Source organism: Kwoniella botswanensis, chromosome 1 (genome assembly GCF_036426115.1).
Source record: "Kwoniella botswanensis chromosome 1, complete sequence".
NCBI classification, from domain to species: Eukaryota; Fungi; Basidiomycota; class Tremellomycetes; order Tremellales; family Cryptococcaceae; genus Kwoniella; species Kwoniella botswanensis.
Window position 1 is genome coordinate 657,236 of NC_088599.1, and position 17,255 is coordinate 674,490.

General features: G+C 44.1%; 7 protein-coding genes across 7 annotated transcripts; 5 read left to right on the top strand and 2 right to left on the bottom strand.

The window, feature by feature from the left end:
• Positions 1-384: 384 nt before the first annotated feature.
• Positions 385-4,272, top strand: L199_000259 (uncharacterized protein; the record flags this gene model as incomplete). The annotated part of the gene is made up of 6 exons (XM_064886027.1): positions 385-495; positions 570-938; positions 1,037-1,655; positions 1,739-3,514; positions 3,624-3,793; positions 3,877-4,272. 6 exons carry the CDS (start codon positions 385-387, stop codon positions 4,270-4,272), a joined length of 3,441 nt encoding a protein of 1,146 aa, XP_064742099.1.
• A 553-nt stretch (positions 4,273-4,825) lies between these two features.
• On the top strand, positions 4,826-5,295 carry L199_000260 (uncharacterized protein; the record flags this gene model as incomplete). Its single annotated transcript, XM_064886028.1, has 2 exons — positions 4,826-5,021; positions 5,144-5,295. 2 exons carry the CDS (start codon positions 4,826-4,828, stop codon positions 5,293-5,295), a joined length of 348 nt encoding a protein of 115 aa, XP_064742100.1.
• A 726-nt stretch (positions 5,296-6,021) lies between these two features.
• L199_000261 (uncharacterized protein) lies at positions 6,022-7,251 on the top strand (the record flags this gene model as incomplete). The annotated part of the gene is made up of 6 exons (XM_064886029.1): positions 6,022-6,058; positions 6,204-6,251; positions 6,323-6,572; positions 6,680-6,840; positions 6,905-7,076; positions 7,131-7,251. The coding sequence occupies 6 exons, from the start codon at positions 6,022-6,024 to the stop codon at positions 7,249-7,251; spliced, it is 789 nt and encodes a 262-aa protein (XP_064742101.1).
• A 311-nt stretch (positions 7,252-7,562) lies between these two features.
• L199_000262 (uncharacterized protein) lies at positions 7,563-10,650 on the bottom strand (the record flags this gene model as incomplete). The annotated part of the gene is made up of 13 exons (XM_064886030.1): positions 7,563-7,844; positions 7,904-8,043; positions 8,120-8,249; positions 8,312-8,349; positions 8,408-8,514; positions 8,579-8,825; positions 8,889-9,237; positions 9,295-9,608; positions 9,683-10,075; positions 10,144-10,192; positions 10,258-10,405; positions 10,491-10,548; positions 10,632-10,650. The coding sequence occupies 13 exons, from the start codon at positions 10,648-10,650 to the stop codon at positions 7,563-7,565; spliced, it is 2,274 nt and encodes a 757-aa protein (XP_064742102.1).
• Positions 10,651-11,264: 614 nt separating this feature from the next.
• Positions 11,265-14,077, top strand: L199_000263 (uncharacterized protein; the record flags this gene model as incomplete). The annotated part of the gene is made up of 2 exons (XM_064886031.1): positions 11,265-11,888; positions 11,978-14,077. The coding sequence occupies 2 exons, from the start codon at positions 11,265-11,267 to the stop codon at positions 14,075-14,077; spliced, it is 2,724 nt and encodes a 907-aa protein (XP_064742103.1).
• Positions 14,078-14,205: 128 nt separating this feature from the next.
• Positions 14,206-14,633, bottom strand: L199_000264 (uncharacterized protein; the record flags this gene model as incomplete). Its single annotated transcript, XM_064886032.1, has 2 exons — positions 14,206-14,366; positions 14,441-14,633. The coding sequence occupies 2 exons, from the start codon at positions 14,631-14,633 to the stop codon at positions 14,206-14,208; spliced, it is 354 nt and encodes a 117-aa protein (XP_064742104.1).
• A 406-nt stretch (positions 14,634-15,039) lies between these two features.
• L199_000265 (uncharacterized protein) lies at positions 15,040-17,219 on the top strand (the record flags this gene model as incomplete). The annotated part of the gene is made up of 6 exons (XM_064886033.1): positions 15,040-15,175; positions 15,286-15,524; positions 15,647-15,877; positions 15,928-16,820; positions 16,937-17,039; positions 17,130-17,219. The coding sequence occupies 6 exons, from the start codon at positions 15,040-15,042 to the stop codon at positions 17,217-17,219; spliced, it is 1,692 nt and encodes a 563-aa protein (XP_064742105.1).
• Positions 17,220-17,255: the final 36 nt, after the last annotated feature.

The following is a 17,255-nucleotide window of genomic DNA, read 5'->3' on the forward strand; positions in this document are numbered from 1 at the left end:
GATCTCTATGGGTAGGCTGGTGATAGCAGGAGGGGAGGAGGTGGACCAGTCGAGTGGAGGTCTGCAGTCGTGTTTGGATTTTGTCAAACTGGATGATTCGAAGGAATTTGCTATGGTGAAAGACCAACAAGGGGAATTGCCGCCGTAACTGTGCACAACGAACAAAGGTTTTCCCAGTTAGCATTTCATTTGCAGCTTATTCACTCCACCCATTTGAAGTGCACGTGTTCCGGCGGCAATCACGTGACTTGCCACACGAATTTCAGAAATCTCCTCTGTCGCTTGGACCGAGTTGCAAAATATTTCCAAGATACCTGTTGATCTGCATTCAACACTGCATACACATATCACCACTGCTCATACCCATGAGATCGAAAGAACACGATGGAACAATCACATAGGTCCCATCATAAGCCTTCGGCAGGTAACAAGCATGCTAAGAAAGATGCTGCCAAGGGGGTGGACAGAACAGGTGGGAAGGGGTTCAATCCCAAGGTGAGTTTGTACTCTCAGCTGCTGATCCAATAGCCGTGCTACCCAGCTGAACGATGGTTATCATACGTCAATAGGCCTTCACGAACACCTCTTTCAGGGCTGCTGATCGAGCAGCAAGGAGAACAGCAGAGAAAGATCAAAGGCGATTACATGTCCCGCTCGTCAACCGTAATCCAGAAGAGAGGAAGGTGACCTCAGCAAAAGGTCAAGGTATGGATGAAGGTAAATTACCACCACCACCTATCGTCGTCGGTATAGTAGGTCCACCAGGTGTAGGTAAATCGACTTTACTTCGATCACTCGTAAGGAGATATACCAAACACAACCTCAATCAACCCCAGGGTCCGATCACAGTGGTATCGGGTAAAACGAGGAGAATCACTTTTATAGAATGTGGGAATGATTTGAACTCTATGATCGATCTGGGTAAAGTGGTGGATCTGGTGTTGTTAATGATTGATGGTTCTTTCGGATTCGAAATGGTAAGTAACCCGCAAGTAACAGCTAACAGGTTATGAAAAGCTGATATACTAAATTACAGGAAACTTTTGAATTTCTAAATATCCTTCAATCACACGGTTTCCCCAAAGTCATTGGTCTCCTTACACATCTCGATTTAATCAAAAAAGCATCTACCCTTAAAGATACCAAGAAACGTCTCAAACATCGATTCTGGACGGAGATTTATCAAGGAGCTAAGCTATTCTCTCTATCGGGAGTGATGAATGGTCGTTATCCCGATGCCGAAATCAACCTCTTATCGAGGTTCATCAGTGTAATGAAATTTAGACCATTGGTATTCCGTAATCAACATCCATACCTCCTGGCAGATAGAATCCAAGATATGACACCTCGAGAACTCATTCGTGAAAATCCAAAGATTGATCGAACGATTACGCTATATGGATATTTGAGAGGACCTAATTTACCTCCTCGACACGCCAAGATACATATACCCGGTGCGGGAGATTTGGAAGTAAAGAACGTTGAGAGATTATCGGATCCATGTCCTCTACCTACGCTTGAGAGTGAGAGAAGGAGGAAAATGGGTGAAAAAGCAAAACTCATTCATGCGCCCATGAGTGACGTAGGAGGAGTGATGTACGATAAAGACGCAGTGTACATAAATGTACCCGGAAGTTTCACCAAAGGAGGTGATGGTGAGTGATACACAACCCTTAGTCGATTTGATACAGTCAGAAAGAGGTAGTCGTGCTGATATCGAACATTTAATCGTTTGTAGCTCCCCAGGGTGAAGGTGAAAAGATGGTAATGGATCTACAAGATGCCAATCGAACTTTTGCCGATGGTATACAAAATTCGGAAATCCGATTGTTCGGCCATTCATCTGCGCCTCTCGAAGTCAGCCAACAGCAGAGAGTAAGAAGAGCTGCTGCACCTCGATCGGGTGGTCCGATGCTTGGTAGTGCCGAAGACGAAGAGTACGATAGCGATGAGGACGGAGAAGATTTCGAGGATGAAGATGGAGAAGGTATGGTTGATGGATTGGATGATGAATCGGAGGAAGAAGAAGGAGATGTCAGATATGCTGAGTCGGATTCAGATAATGATGATCTTGAGTTTGCCACTGGGTTCGAGCAGGATGGTAAAATCGTTAACATCGATGATGAAGATGTCGATGGAGAAGAGAACGATGATATCGAAGACGATGACGAAGAGGAAGACGATGAAGACGTACCTCAATGGAAACGAAATCTGTCCGACCGAGCAGCTACTTCCTTCGCAGAACGAATGGGCAAGAGGCGAGATCTCATGTCATTGATCTATAATTCGGAATTATCTCCTGAAGAGATCGCTGCTGGAAAGACTAGACCCTCATCAGCCGATGCGGAATCTTCGCGTATGGCTCAAGGCGATGATCTCTTCCAGATCTCCAGAGAAGAAAACAAAGGAGATGAAGGCGATCAGCTCAAAGTACCGGTAGACGATGAAGCACTGAAAGCTAAATGGGATGATGAGGAAATGTTGAATTCACTCAAGGAGATGTTCATCTCAGGACCAGTAGGAGAAGTGGATGCGGAAGGCAATCCATATGAAGAAGATGGTGAAGGGTTCGAAGATTTAGAAGATGGGGATGATGACGAAGAAAATGGAGATGGTGTACCATACGTCGGAGTCAAACCTTCCGCAGCGGATTCGGGATTAGATCACGAGACTGCTCGAGCTCAAGCAGCAGCGAAGAAGCAGGCTGCTTTGAAAGCCAAGTTTGACGAGCAGTACGATAATGATTCGGATGAAGATGGAGATAAGATGGATTTCTACGATCAACAGAAGAACGAAATGGCCAAACAACGTCAACTGAACGAAGATGAATTCCAAGGAATCGATATCGACGCACGAGCTCAAATCGAGGGATATCGATCGGGAATGTATGTGAGATTAGAAATCACCGAGGTACCTTGTGAGATGATCGAGCATTTCGATCCGAGATTCCCTATAATCGTCGGTGGACTTTTAGCTGCAGAAGAGCGATTTGGCTATTTGACAGTCCGAATCAAACGACATAGATGGTTCACTCGTACGCTCAAAACCAACAACCCAATCATATTCTCCCTGGGATGGAGGCGGTTCCAATCATTGCCGATATATCATTTAGACGATCATTCAATTCGAAATCGTCTTTTGAAGTATACTCCAGAACATATGCATTGTTACGCAACGTTCTATGGACCTGTCTCAGCGCCTAACACAGGTTTCTGCGCTTTCAATTCCCTGACAGACGATTCACCTGGATTTAGAGTATCGGCAACAGGAGTGGTATTGGATATTGATCGATCGACAAAAATAGTTAAGAAATTGAAATTGACCGGTACACCGTATAAGATATTTAAAAATACCGCGTTTATCAAAGATATGTTCAATTCTGCTTTGGAAGTTGCCAAGTTCGAGGGAGCGAATATCAAGACTGTTTCTGGAATTAGAGGTCAGGTCAAAAAGGCTCAGAGTAAACCTGATGGTGCTTTTAGAGCTACTTTCGAGGATAAGATCTTAATGAGGGGTGAGTAGATATTCTGTCATCTTCTACAAGCTATATTTCCTTTACTCTTTATTCTTTGTTTTGGCAATCGATGTGGAACAATGAAGCTGACTGTACGATCTCATCACAGATATTGTCTTCCTCAGAGCATGGTACTCTATTGAGCCTAAGAAACTGTACAACCCTGTTTGTTCTTTATTGCTTGCGGATAAAGGTGATTGGAGAGGTATGAGGTTGACAGGTCAGATAAGACGGGATGAAGGTATAAAGACTCCCTTGGATATCAACTCAGCTTATAAGGTCAGTCTATATCTAGCATCAGCTGTGGCTGTGCGAGTCATCTGTACATGCAGCTGACTTGAGATTGTGAATGATTCGTTTAGCCTATTGAACGTACTACCAGACGATTCAATACCCTCAAAGTGCCTCGAAAACTCGAAGCGTCCCTACCCTATGCCTCAAAGACCAAAGCGGTCGCACCTCAGAAGAAACCTACCTACCTCCAATCGAGAGCGGTAATAATGACTGATGAAGAGAAGAAGGCAGTGACGCTCTTACAGCAGATCCAAACGTTGAAGAAGGATAAGGTGGCAAGACGTAAAGAGAAGCAAGAAGAAAGGAGAAAGGAGCATCGAAAGAAGGTTGGAGTGGTGGATGAGAAGTTGCAAGCGAAATTGAAAGAGGAGAAGAAAGAGAGGTTTAAGATGGAGGGGTTGAAAAGGAAGAGGGAGGAGGCTGCTGCTGAGGGGAAATATGGTAAGAAGAGGACTAGGGATTAGATGTCGTAGTTTAGTGCTTTGGCCTGTACTGTGTATATGTACGTCGATCTTTGTTGGATCACATACGGCACTCGTTTGCTTGTTGATTTAGGTTAGACCGCGAAATCTTAATTTACTGATCTACTGTATGTACTGCATGGCGAGGTGAAGATACTAATGTCATGTGAAGAATTCTACTCGTCATGTGATCCTCGCACTAACACGTCCTCTTCCTTCTTGGTGTCAACGTTGATTAGATATTCTTTTTGAAGATCCTCGCCTCCATCCTCCAACGATTCACAATTCTTCAACTAGGTTCGTATTGTGACAGTTTAGTACAGGACAATGATGTCGTCAGTGATTGTCCTGCAATACATCATATACATAGTCGTAATGCACGTATCGTACTATCTACACTTTTACAGTACCATGCCAAAACACTACAGCAACTACTCTGATGCTGTATTCTATGATGCAACCTTACACGTCCTACTGTGTGTTGTACGTTACAGTGATCTTAAACACAGTACCATGAGAACACCGACCGTCTTTCAATCCGCATCAACCACCAACCATGAGACTTTTGAATTTCGTCAAGAGGCTAATAACCAAACCTCAGCCGGAATCATGGGACCCAGAAACCACTTCTGAATGTTATATCTGTCGAGAAGACATATTTTACCTCGTCTCTTCCGATAGGCGTTATAAAGCGGGACAAGCCCATGAGGGTATGTGTTTGTGGATCTGCGAGAAGAGGGGATGTGGTTCAGGTGAGTGGTACTGTACATGCAAGCATGTATTTATGGTCGACTATCGACAATCACGTTGTGACGATTTCAGTCAAAAGTAATTGCTGACTGGAGGATTTCAACCCTTTCCTTCTGCGTTGTAGTCTTCTGTATGAAATGCGCTATCAAATGGAGCGCACGTTCGAAATGGACTGTATGTCCAGCTTGTACGAGAAAATGGGATAAGATCGCACTGCAGAGACAGTATGATATCTACAAGCGGAAGAAAAGGGATGCCATAGGAGAGAAAACGTGAATATCTGATACATATAGTACAACACCATCAATCGTATGGCAAATTAGTATATATATCATCTAGCTTCAAGAATATGGTCCGATCGTTTGACTTTTTGTCCATAGAACCCCTTACTCATTGTGTCACAGTATTGCATTGATTTAGCAGCAAATTGCTATCATTCTTACTAAGCATACATACCTGAACAATATAAAATCGTGTCACACCATGGGGTGTCAAGCTGTCAGGAATGTAAGAGGCATGAAATCTGAAGGTAACATCCAGTAAAATTATACTGACCGCCTCCGAGGTCCTGGAAGCGAAGTATAAGCTGACTAATAATCAATCCCCTATGATCAGCACAAAAGACTCATCATGTTGGTAGATGTTGCCCTCGAGACCGAGCGGTGGCACGACCGATATCCAGATGAAAGGTATGACAGATTGATTGGTACACCTTCATGACATGGAGTTGTACAATGAATGGATCATCAACTAATTATGGTGTTAGTATCGTCATCCTTTTTCTGAATGATTGGCTGTATCAATAAATGAGCTGTAAAGAATGTGACTAGGCTATATAAAGATACCTGAAATCATCTCTATTTTAGGTCGTATTGATCATTCAACCCTTTTGTCAATTTATTGTCCATACTAGATTCTAAATACAGAACATCTACCCGTTCCAAGTTTATTTTCATCTTACTGCAGTATATCAGTGTGAATTCCTTTGAACAATCAAATATCATGCTGATTAAACCTTTATTGTTCGCCTCTCTCATCGGTCAGGCATCTTCCTCTTGTTTACTACGATCCACGCATATGCGCTGACTTGTAAAGTTCATAACCAGCGTGCGGAATATCCGCCGTACCTACTGGAGCAGATGGGTTTATGGAGGTACGAGACCAAGTGGTCAAATGATCCAAAGGCGCCTTCTGGGGGAACGATGGACCAGCCAATGCCGATGTAGCTTATGGTAAGTGGAAGATCATCTACCAGCAACAGCAGTTTGGCAACTCATGCCAATTCTCTACTTTACTATTTCAGACTCGAATTCCAAGGATTCTTCCAAAACGTGGTTCCCCTCTGTCCTTCTCTCCATCGCAGAGAAGGATAAATCCATCTTACAAGACGCCGCAGTGGACCTATACGATGGTAAAGAGGACAATGGCTTCCAAACTGATAAAGTTAAGATCAAATTACCTAAACCGGAGGGGGGAAAACAAGAAATCGAAGTGAGCTATGATGATGCGTTAAAGTTAGATAAGGATGTTGGTATTCAAGGAGGATATTATTGGTATGTAGAATACTCCTACCATGTCTTATCGAAGCAGTACACAGCTACGTAGTTCATCAAACTCATTATGGTGTGTGGGTGGCTGACTTTGATTCATGTCATGGTAGGTGGCCAGCTGCTTTCCGATATGCGATCAACCAAATCCAAGGTTGGAAAGGCATCGATGATCAAGGTTATCTTACCGATGAGGGTGATCCCGAGATTGGGTTCAACATGTTGACCGATAAGAAGGTCGAGATCAAATCCCCTAATGACCTTGATGACGTTTGTGAGTTGGGTCTATTGTTCCTGTTGCATGGATACTAGTGTGATGTGATATCCAGACTGATTAGGTGAACTCACTTACATAGGAAAGTTCATTGAAGATAATTCCATCTCCAAATCTGCTGATGATCAAGATAAAGCACCCAAAATATCGATAGTACTGAGTACAAATGATAAAGTGACAAGCGATTCGGGTCTGAGCAAAAATCATAATTACGCTTTACTTTATACCGATGATGGGTAGGTCAATTCAAGATGAATGTAGGAGTATACGGCTGATGAAAAATGCCGCAGTAATAAGATTTGGTTGAAAGATCCAGACGCAAATGTAGGATTCAAGAACCCCAAATTCGATGATATCAAAAATTCAATTGATAAACTTTATTTGGTTGGAGATGCTATCGAGGGATTATAAAGCAACAATCGTGAGCGGTCGCAGATCAATGCTTGTCCAACGATCTTACCGCCCTTCATTATCTTACATGCGCTCCCCTGCCACACTTGTAGATGTACTCTTCTCAACAATGGGTATCCGCATGAATGTATAGTTAGCAGTCTCGCATCAAATCCTTCGTAGCTCGTTGACATGTTCGAATGAGTTGCATGAGTCGTTGAGACATGACATAGAATTACCCAAACTTCTTTCCATGATATTATAACATGATACTTTCGTTATCATTCATCTTCTTATTTTCTGCCCAGTCTTATCATGATCACTCAGAGATCTTATTGAGCTTTCTCTTTCTCTTCTTTCGTCTCTGCTCCAGTCAAACCTAATCCCACTCCATCACCCTCTTCTTCCTTCTTAAATCCCGCTCCAGGTCGTTTGTGTAACCTATTCGAACCTTCGTCATCCGGCGCCGGCAAGGGCACACCGTCAATCACAGGTGAAGTGGCACTCGAGCTGGTTTCCGATTTCAGTTGAGTCAAATCATGATATGACCTTCCTCTTCTACGTCCTCGAGGTGATCCAGGTCCAGCACGTCGAGTGTCAATAATCGCCAATACCTGATCAAATACAACGTAAGCATGAATGAAAAACGCTTTGAAACCAGAATAGCAATTACATCATCGTAATCTACATCCGCTTCTTCCTCGTTATCTGATTCTGCTGGACTCGTGGGTGCAGTAGAAGGTTCAGATCGGGTCTTATCCAATTTGGTGGTATTCCAAACACTCTGACCAACTGATGCACTTCGGTTCCAGCCTAAAGTACAGCACAGAGGATAATTAGCTTATATACGGCTCATGATTCGGCAAGCTGATATATGTATATGACTCACCGAAAATTCGTTCATCCAACCATAACATAGGGTGTGATAGCACAGACGAATCAGGAGCTTGAGCTTTTCGTACAAACATCCCTGGGTTTCGACCTGTTTGAGGAACCGTGGCTGAAGGAAGGATACGAGCCTAGGAGAAAAAGGTAAGTCAGCTAATTCGCAAAAAGAATTCTCAAGAGGGCTAAGACATACAGATTGGAAGTTTTGATACATCTTGGGACCGAATTCGTCTGTTGATGATACTCATCAGCTGGACCGAGCATTACCGATCGATCAAGTGTTACTCACCAATCACCTCACTGATCTCATTAGCCAGAGCTTCTCGCATCTGACGGAGTTTGTTGACTTCCCGCAAACTTCCTGGCCAAAGTGAGAGGAAAAGGGGTCGAAGAGATCTGATGTTGAGAGATCATCAGTAAAGGACAAGACAGGTCGAAGTGGATGAAATGCTACACTCACTTGAACACGTCCATACCAGCTTCACCGAATTTGAGCGTGGCCATGGCCCAACCAGGTAATAGCACGAAGATGGCCACTGGAGTCCAGTGTCTCCAAGCGGGTGCCAGGTCGTACTTGTAAGCCAAGAAAGTCGCTAATATGCAGTAGAAGATGTAGAGCAGAGGAGTGACAGCGAGGGAAACTAGAACCTTCCAGGTGGCTAAAACATCTCGACCTTGGATTTTGACTGTTGATGCGGCGAGGGCCTCTGCAAGTGGAACAATATTCCTGTCAGTTGAACTGAGATAGTACTATCAGAAATTGAACACACCTTTGGCTTTTTGGATACTAATGGCTTTGGCCAGGATAAAGATTGGCGCATGCAGGATCGCACCAGGCAAAGCCAACATGGACCACCAAAGTAGAAGGCCCGTTCTATAGACCAGAAGTAAAGCAGACTTCAAGGATGTACTGGAAGCTCTTTCAACTTGATGGTCCGCTAAACCCATATCTCTCAATAATCTATTATAGGCTAAAACTTTCTGCCTCAAGTCGATGATCTTCGGTTCGTCCTTATATGCCAAGTATCCTTCCATAAATCGTTTACTCAATTCAACTACCTGTCCAAGGGTAAGATGTTGACCTGGAATTCTGTATAATCTTCTTGCAGCTTGAATCACCTTTTTCAAAATGCATATATCAGCTAATGTCAATATTGAGCTGGCAACCTAACTCACCTGCATAGTCTCCCAATCCGGCGCTCTCAATGTAACAGCTCTCAGACCATCGTGTACTTGTTCCAACAGTTTCCCACACGCTTCTCTCTTTTTAGCCCCACCCTGCTTATACAGTTCGACCAGTTCCCTATCAACCGATTGAGGGGGCCCAAATTCTACGACAGCTCTTGAACGGAATTTGTGAGGATGGAAGTAGGACAATCCGACTGGTACCAATTTGACGTCCAAATCTGGATACTGAGCCATCGCTCCTAATGCCATGATCGAGAATCCCGCTTTGAGAGGCAAGAAGTCTGTTCTATCGTGAGATCCACCTATAACGATTTACCATATCAGCTTTACCAGCTTCACTTGGTAGGATGAATACGTATATGAGAAGATAGCTTACCTTCGGGGAAGACCCCGATACAACCTCCTTCCTTTAACCTCTGAAAACATGCACCATACGTTTGATCCTGTTCCACATGGGGTAACACCTTGTACTCCAATCCCTCTTTGCTTTCACCTTCGCTTCTAACCCTCGTTGAGGCTTTCACGTTGGCACTACCATCTTTACTTGGAATGACGAATTCTCCTTTCAATCGTAATTCCGTATCCGAGATTACCTCTTCTACAGTTGCTGAAGCGTATGCTGCTGATTTGGGCAAAACCAATTGAGATCTTGGTTTCACTTGTGATGTGAATGCTGTGTTTATGCCCGTGATCAAGAGTGGATCGGTCTCTGAAAGGACGATACGACCTTTTCCCGCTTTGGCGTAATCTGCTGCTCTTGCAACGGGTACTACGAAGAATGATCAAACTGTGAGCTGCGATACTGAGGCAAAATTCCTCATAAGAATGGCAACTCACTACCATCCATTATCCTAGCTACTGCCCCGATGAATTTTCTTTGCATACTCTATTATCGTGATCGTGGGTAAGCTGGGGCTGACCAAAGCATATTGTGAAGGATGTAAAACTTACCTTTGCAGCTGTCAACATCGATACCCTCCTCCCCGATTCCTTCCTGGTCTCTGAGAATACGAGTAGCGGATCCAAGAATTGGTTCGCATGTGGACCGCAGATGAAGAGGACTGGACCTTCCTTTGGAATGTTAAATGCACCTCTCGGTCTACATATAAGTAGTCAGTTGAACCGATCGTATGAAATACGAGCATGTATCGAAGAGTGCAGTGTTACAGAGAGACATCACTCACCTGATCTCTCTGAAGAAGATGTTGATGACGATACGCCAAAAGATAAGGATCAGATCATCTGATAAGATTGGGAATTCGTAGATAAGCTTCATGGACTGATCATGGATTCTTCGTGGATTTGTGCTTTGTGCTTTAACTCACATGCAAGACCCGCGGCCATCTTGGATAACTGATCTTTCCTTCTGCAAGCACAATGCTACGGGTTATTGGAGTTGATGATCCCGCTATGCTTGTGATCGTGTATGAATTGGTGGATAGAAGATGAGGAATGCGAAAAGTTGTGTTGACGTCGTTGTCGGTAGTGGCCTTTTGTTCGTTTTATGGATTTCGAGAATAACCGGTCGTGGATTGGATTTCCCCACCACGTTCTGTGACCCAGTGCCCCACAAAAGATTAGGTGATGACGAGGATGATGATGGTGGAATGACCAATCGGTGACCGGAACTCTGCCTTCCTTTGATGTCTATCTATCCTATGGGGATGCAGGAGGTCAGGGATGTCCAAGAGGGAGCAGTGTGGAAACAATTGTATTCGTGTGTGAGATGCACACGACTGGCGAGCGACGTCGAGGAATGTTTGGGGTGAATAATGGTAGCAATCTCCAATGTTTGCCACCCCACGTGTGAGCCCCGTCTATCACGTGATACCAACGCATGACATCGAAAAGTTGGAAAGCTGAATCTGACCAAATTCAACATGAAAGTTGCTATCACAGGTCACATTGACTATAGAAGTATGTTAGATTAGATACAGCGCGTCTTCGACAAGTCCATCATGCTAGCGGCTAGAAGATCAGGTAACCTCCTTCGGTCTCAAGCCACTTCAGCACCATGTGTGCGTTCAGCTCTGCTAGCGAGGGAATATCACGGTGATCCAGGACCGTCCACTCGATCAAATAGGAATCAACAGGAATTGCGATCCGCGATCGTATCAGCCTCCAAGACGGGCCAACAAGTGTCTTCATCAGGTAGACATCTACCTAAGAAACTGGTCAATGCAGATAGACAAATATTAGATGGTATATTCGATTATAATCAGTATAAGTTTAAATCGCCGAAAGCATTTAGAGTAGGAGCAAAAGTCCAACAGAAAGATGTTTCATTACCACTTAGATTACCTGATACAAGATTCAGCAAAACAAGTTATGGTCATGGTGGTGGCCGAGGAGGAGAGGAAGATGCATATTCGACATCAATGAAATTACGGAAATTGATCGAAAAACATGAGAAAAATAGTAATGGTAGTAAGAAAGGGTTAACGGATTTACAGATTGAAGAAGCTGTACAGATTGTTATTTCCGCTCCGAAGAATATGGTCAATACACCTGTTTGGAATATATTATTGGGATTTGTAGGAAAACAGAGGAGGTTGAACTGGATGTGGAGTCTATATAATGATGTGAGTACAAGGTATATCTTTGAAACAGGTCGTCCTCTGATCTTGCCGTCAAGGTTTCATACTGATGGTTTGGTATGGTGTGGATGTAGATGAAGAAAAGAGGCATAAAACCTACGACTCGTACCTATTCAACGATGATCAATGCTTATTCGCGTATATCACATTCAGGGGATATATCAGCCGAATACGAGTTGATACCAGTCAAGGAATTAACTCACTCTAGAGTAACAATACTGTTCGAACAGTCTCAACAGCACATCAAGAAATGTATGAATGCTTCTGCTCTCCTTCAAGAAGATTTAGGTATCACACACAGCACCTCCGTTCCATCTGGTTCTCAAGTCAAAAAGGAAGATCAAAGTGTGAATAACGAATTTGAAGATGAAATCAATACTTCACCTACCAACGCCTATTTGAAATACCTAGGAAGACACGGATTATGGGAAGAGATGTATCAGACTTTCCTCTCTATGGATACTACCGGTCCTCTATCGCCGGATTCGATTACTTATACGACCCTTTTCGCAAGTCTACATCATATACACTTGGTCAGGGGCCGACAGAAAAGCGCGGATCCTTCCATCGTACATAAATTGATAGATATCGGACCTGTCTCAAGAGGAATATGGGATCAATGTCAACGACAATTCGCTAAAACCAAAGGGGAGAGGGATCGATCAATAGATAATGAGTTATTCAGTCATGCGTTAAGATGCTTGATCAAAGGTAGACCTGAAGATCATAGATTCGCTATCAGTTTGGTAGACGAAATATGGGGATTACCACCTCCCGGTCAATCAAAATTAGCTTCAACCTCAACCTCAACTTCCACTGGATCGACACCGAGACTCAACCCTACTGTACAATCTGCAACGGCCTTAATACAAGGATTACTTCGTTCAAAACAGACCGTTTTAGCCTCTCATTATACGACTTTATTATTGTCACGTAAAGATATTCAAACTTCAGTCGATCTATATTTCCTCAAATCGGCTATAAACGCCCTGAGTGAAACTGGAGACATAGGTGGTATTTTAGGTATTCTGGAATCGTATCAACCTCCAACAGGCTCAGAGGGATGGGATATATCAACTTATAGTTCCGCTCTGCAAGGTGCAAGATGGGCAGGGGACTTTCCGAACGCTCTGAAGATTTTCAAGAGAGCTACGCAGATTTCGGACGATGTAGAAAATACTTCACCTGCTGATAAGTCACTTACTGCGGAGAAGGGGTCAGGTGAGGGATATATACGGTCTACACCGAATGGACAACCAGTCGATTCGAGGGGTATCAGATGGATCAAACCTAGACCGATCGTACCGGATACAAATCTATTATCGATCTTGTTGAAAATATCTGTTGGATCAAATAACGAGGCGATCAAGAAAGTATTGAATATTATCAATCACTTTGGAGCGGAACGATTGTTTAGTATCCCAAATAGCTCAACAAGACATGCTTCTGAGAACAAGCGATCTAGTCAAGATGATGAAGGTGGGAATCATAACGGGGAATCGACATTGTTGATTGAGAGCACACCTCAAACGCTAGTAATCGGTGATAGGAAGTCTAGTGCGTCGTTAGGCAAGATGGTGGACTTTGCGAAGAATATCGTATCGGCCATCGAACGATTACATGGTTCCCAGGCGGATGAATACAGAGGGATTAAAGAGGATATGCAGAAGATAGTGAAAGTATGGGATGGACATGTATATGGGGCGACCAGGAAGGATGAAGGAGACGGGGTAAAGAGGCATAGAGGTGGACGAAATATAGATGCCGATCGAAAAAGTAGGTCAGGAGCGGATGACATACCGAAGAGGAATCGTAGATCTGAAATAGATAGGGGAAAACAAGGATCTGAATGGGAAGATGAAGATCAATATATCGGGAAGAGCACAAGAAGATCATCTAGTAGACGGGACGAGAACAGAAATGCTTTCCGAGATGGTGAGAGGTCTAGTAGGAGAGACAGGTATGATGAGGAGAATAGAATACCGAGAAGTAGTGATCCAAGGAGTAGACGGAATGATTGGGCGCCGAAAGATATGTCTAGGTCTAGAGAAAGAGGATTTGATAAACCCGAGCGTCAATTTCCCCAAAGGGAAGAGAGACGCAGTTCTGGGAGGGATGGGAGTAAGGTAAGAGGAGGACAACCGAAGAAGGTGGCCTTCGGATTGAAGAAATAATGATCATTGTTGTATTTGATAGCATATATTCACATCTCATAATCACATTATTCATAGCATCTATGCATACAACACACTTGATGCTCTTACATGTTACAGGTGTCTAATACTATCAATAGAATGTGTCTCTATAGTTCCCTGTCCTGTGCGATTGGCATGGATGAAGAAGATATACGATGAGAGATCACTTGATAGAGATTCGTCCATCCTCCTTTGTCATTTATCCTCTTATTCAATCTTACAATCCATATCGTCGTGAGAACGAGAAACAATACACCTGCTATACTCACTATACTCCCAACAAGCCCGAATCAAAGTCAGCCATTCCTTTCTGTGTGTTCCTTTCACGACCGTGATACTCACAAAGTAATTTCAGTCTCCCCTCTTTTCTCTTACTCTGGCTATCATTGATAGACAGTCCCCTTTTCATACTTCCCACTACATCACCTCCAATCCCCTGACTGACTTTTTTCTTCCTGGACAGCGGACGACGACTGGTAGAAGCGACGTATAGCGATTCTTCATATGTGGGTGGTGAGGTGTTGCGAGGTGCCATGTTCGTCGATATTCCCAGGATTTCGGGTGCGAGATTTTCGTAATCTGTAATCTCACAAAGCGAAGAGTAGATAGATGGTTCTACTCTTCGATTTATTAACTTGACTTCACGATTATTTGCATTCCGAGTAAATAAATTGGATTATTTATACAGTATGCTGCTGATTTTGCTCGCAATCTCATCTTGTTCAAGTGAATATATACAACCAAGTAACTGATGACATCATCATTTTCCCGATCGCGAGTGATGATGACCTGAGCGATACTCGAGTACCGAGGATGACAACAACTGATCACTCGATGTTTAGCTTCGACACCAACAAGGAGATCTCATAACGTGAAATACTCCTCTATCAACTTCTGACGACGACCCTATCAAGCCTGTTTGCCAACCGAAAGCAATCGAGATGTCCCACCTCGACTTGACCCGAGAATGGCTCGGCAACGTCCTAAGACCTTATCAAGCGAAAGAGAGGATAATCAATGAAGTGATGAAGATACTGAGTGAACGAAAGACTTTAAGCGTTAAAACCGACGCGTTCAGTGAGTATAATCTACTGTCTGGAGCTATAGTCTCCCTATGCATATTCAATCAGCTACCCCTCATAGCCTATTACGTGTCAGCTGATATTCGATGTGTTCAACTTGCTCAGCATTCGACTCGGGTCAGACCGCTTTACTACTGTTACTGCACGGTACATTACCTATAAACTATCGAGGAGCGACATACCATATACCTATACATGTATGGGTATCACATGATTATCCGAGATCGCCCCCATTGTTATTCGTGGTACCCACCAAAGAGATGGGAGTGAGAAGGTCCAAAGAGGTTGATCCGTCTGGTAGGATACGGGAGGAGGTGGTGCAAGAATGGTGGAGGATATGGCCTGTGAGTATATCCATACAATCTTGTGTGTCATATCCAATAGAGATGGACTGGTGTGAGGTTCTCATACTCGCTACAGGTAAATACTGAAGAAAGCCAGGGCTGATCTTTACGTCGAGTTTCAGACTCAAGATCTTGAAACGATATTACGACATCTTACGGACATATTCTCAGCTGCTCCTCCAGTATATGCAAAACCCCCTGAACCATCTTCTCCGGCTCAATCATCCAGATCATCGATTAGCTCACCTAGTCAACCGAGATCTCAACCCCAACCGCAAGCTTCGATACAAGGTCAACCTCCTCCACCACCTGCTAGACCAGGATTCGGCCCGCCTCTGACTCAGAACCCAGATGTGAGCTATGCTCTGTATATGACCCTTGAACTTAGCTAACATGGTTTCAGGTATTGCCCCAGTATCGACCTGCTCCCACTCCTCCTCCCCACTCACTTGCTCAGGGATCACACTCTAGACAGTCATCCGGTACATATCTTGGGACACCACCTCAGCATCCTGCTTCTCCGCCTGTACCCAATAGACCTGCAAGGATACCTCAGCCTCAACCTCAGTCACCGATCTCGCAAGCGGTTGGACCGATGTTACCCCAACGACCATATATACCTCAGCCGCAACCTCAGGTTCAGTCACAGGCACCTTTATCGTTTCCTTCGCAGCAGCCTATGTCCCCTCTTCGGTCAGATGCAGGTCAGACACAGGGATATCCAAATGGATATCAGCCACCTGCCCAGGGATACTATCCTCCGCAGATGAACAATCAATCTCAACAACCTCAACCCCCTATACCCCTTCATCCCCGACCAAGCCACCAACCACAACAGCCCCAACACCCTCCGCCTGCTCAATCCCTGATACCACCTCGTCAGCCTATTCCAGACTTACTCGGCTCACCCGAACCTTCTTCTCTATCTTTACCAGCTACCACCGATGATCCATCCATTCCTCCACCATTACCACCTTCCAAACCACCTCCACCATCCCTCCAACACCTTCAGTCAATCCTCTTACCGCATTTACAAGCTTCTTTACCCCCCTTGATCCACTCATTGCAATCTACGCAACAACACTTGTTGGAACGTAAGGAAGATCTGGTATCGGGTGAACCGGCAATCAAAGATGAGATGGCGCGTTTGGAAGCTGTCAAGAAAGTATGTGATTCTACTGGAAGGAAACTCGCTGAGGTGGTTCAGAAGGGTGAAGATAGGGTGAACGAATTGGAGGGTAAGGGCGAGATAGGGGTGGATGAGTTGGTTTGTGGGATTAGTATCGTACATAATCAGTGAGTCTATGAGTCAAAGCTGATTATCCTCGCGTGGAACAACCCTCGATGAACTTGTGAAGGCGGACGAGATGGAGTATAGGATGTATTGGACTGATGTTTGTTATGATTCGTAGACTCATCGATCTAGTTGCTGAAGATAACGCGATTGAAGATACGATCTACCATATGACTCGAGCATTGGATGCTGAGCGTGTAGATCTAGATAGATATCTCAAAGTGAGTTGGCTGGAAGCATAACAACAGGCACATCATAAGATGTCAATTCGATGTATGATACTGATATATGTGCTTTAATGGTTGATGTAGTCTATAAGATCTCTGGCTCGAGAACAGTACATGAAAAGAGCTTTGATAGAAAGGATATTACAGGGCATGGGACAGACTCAGGGATGGTAGTCGTATTTTATGCATTTTGCAGAGGGAGTATGTATC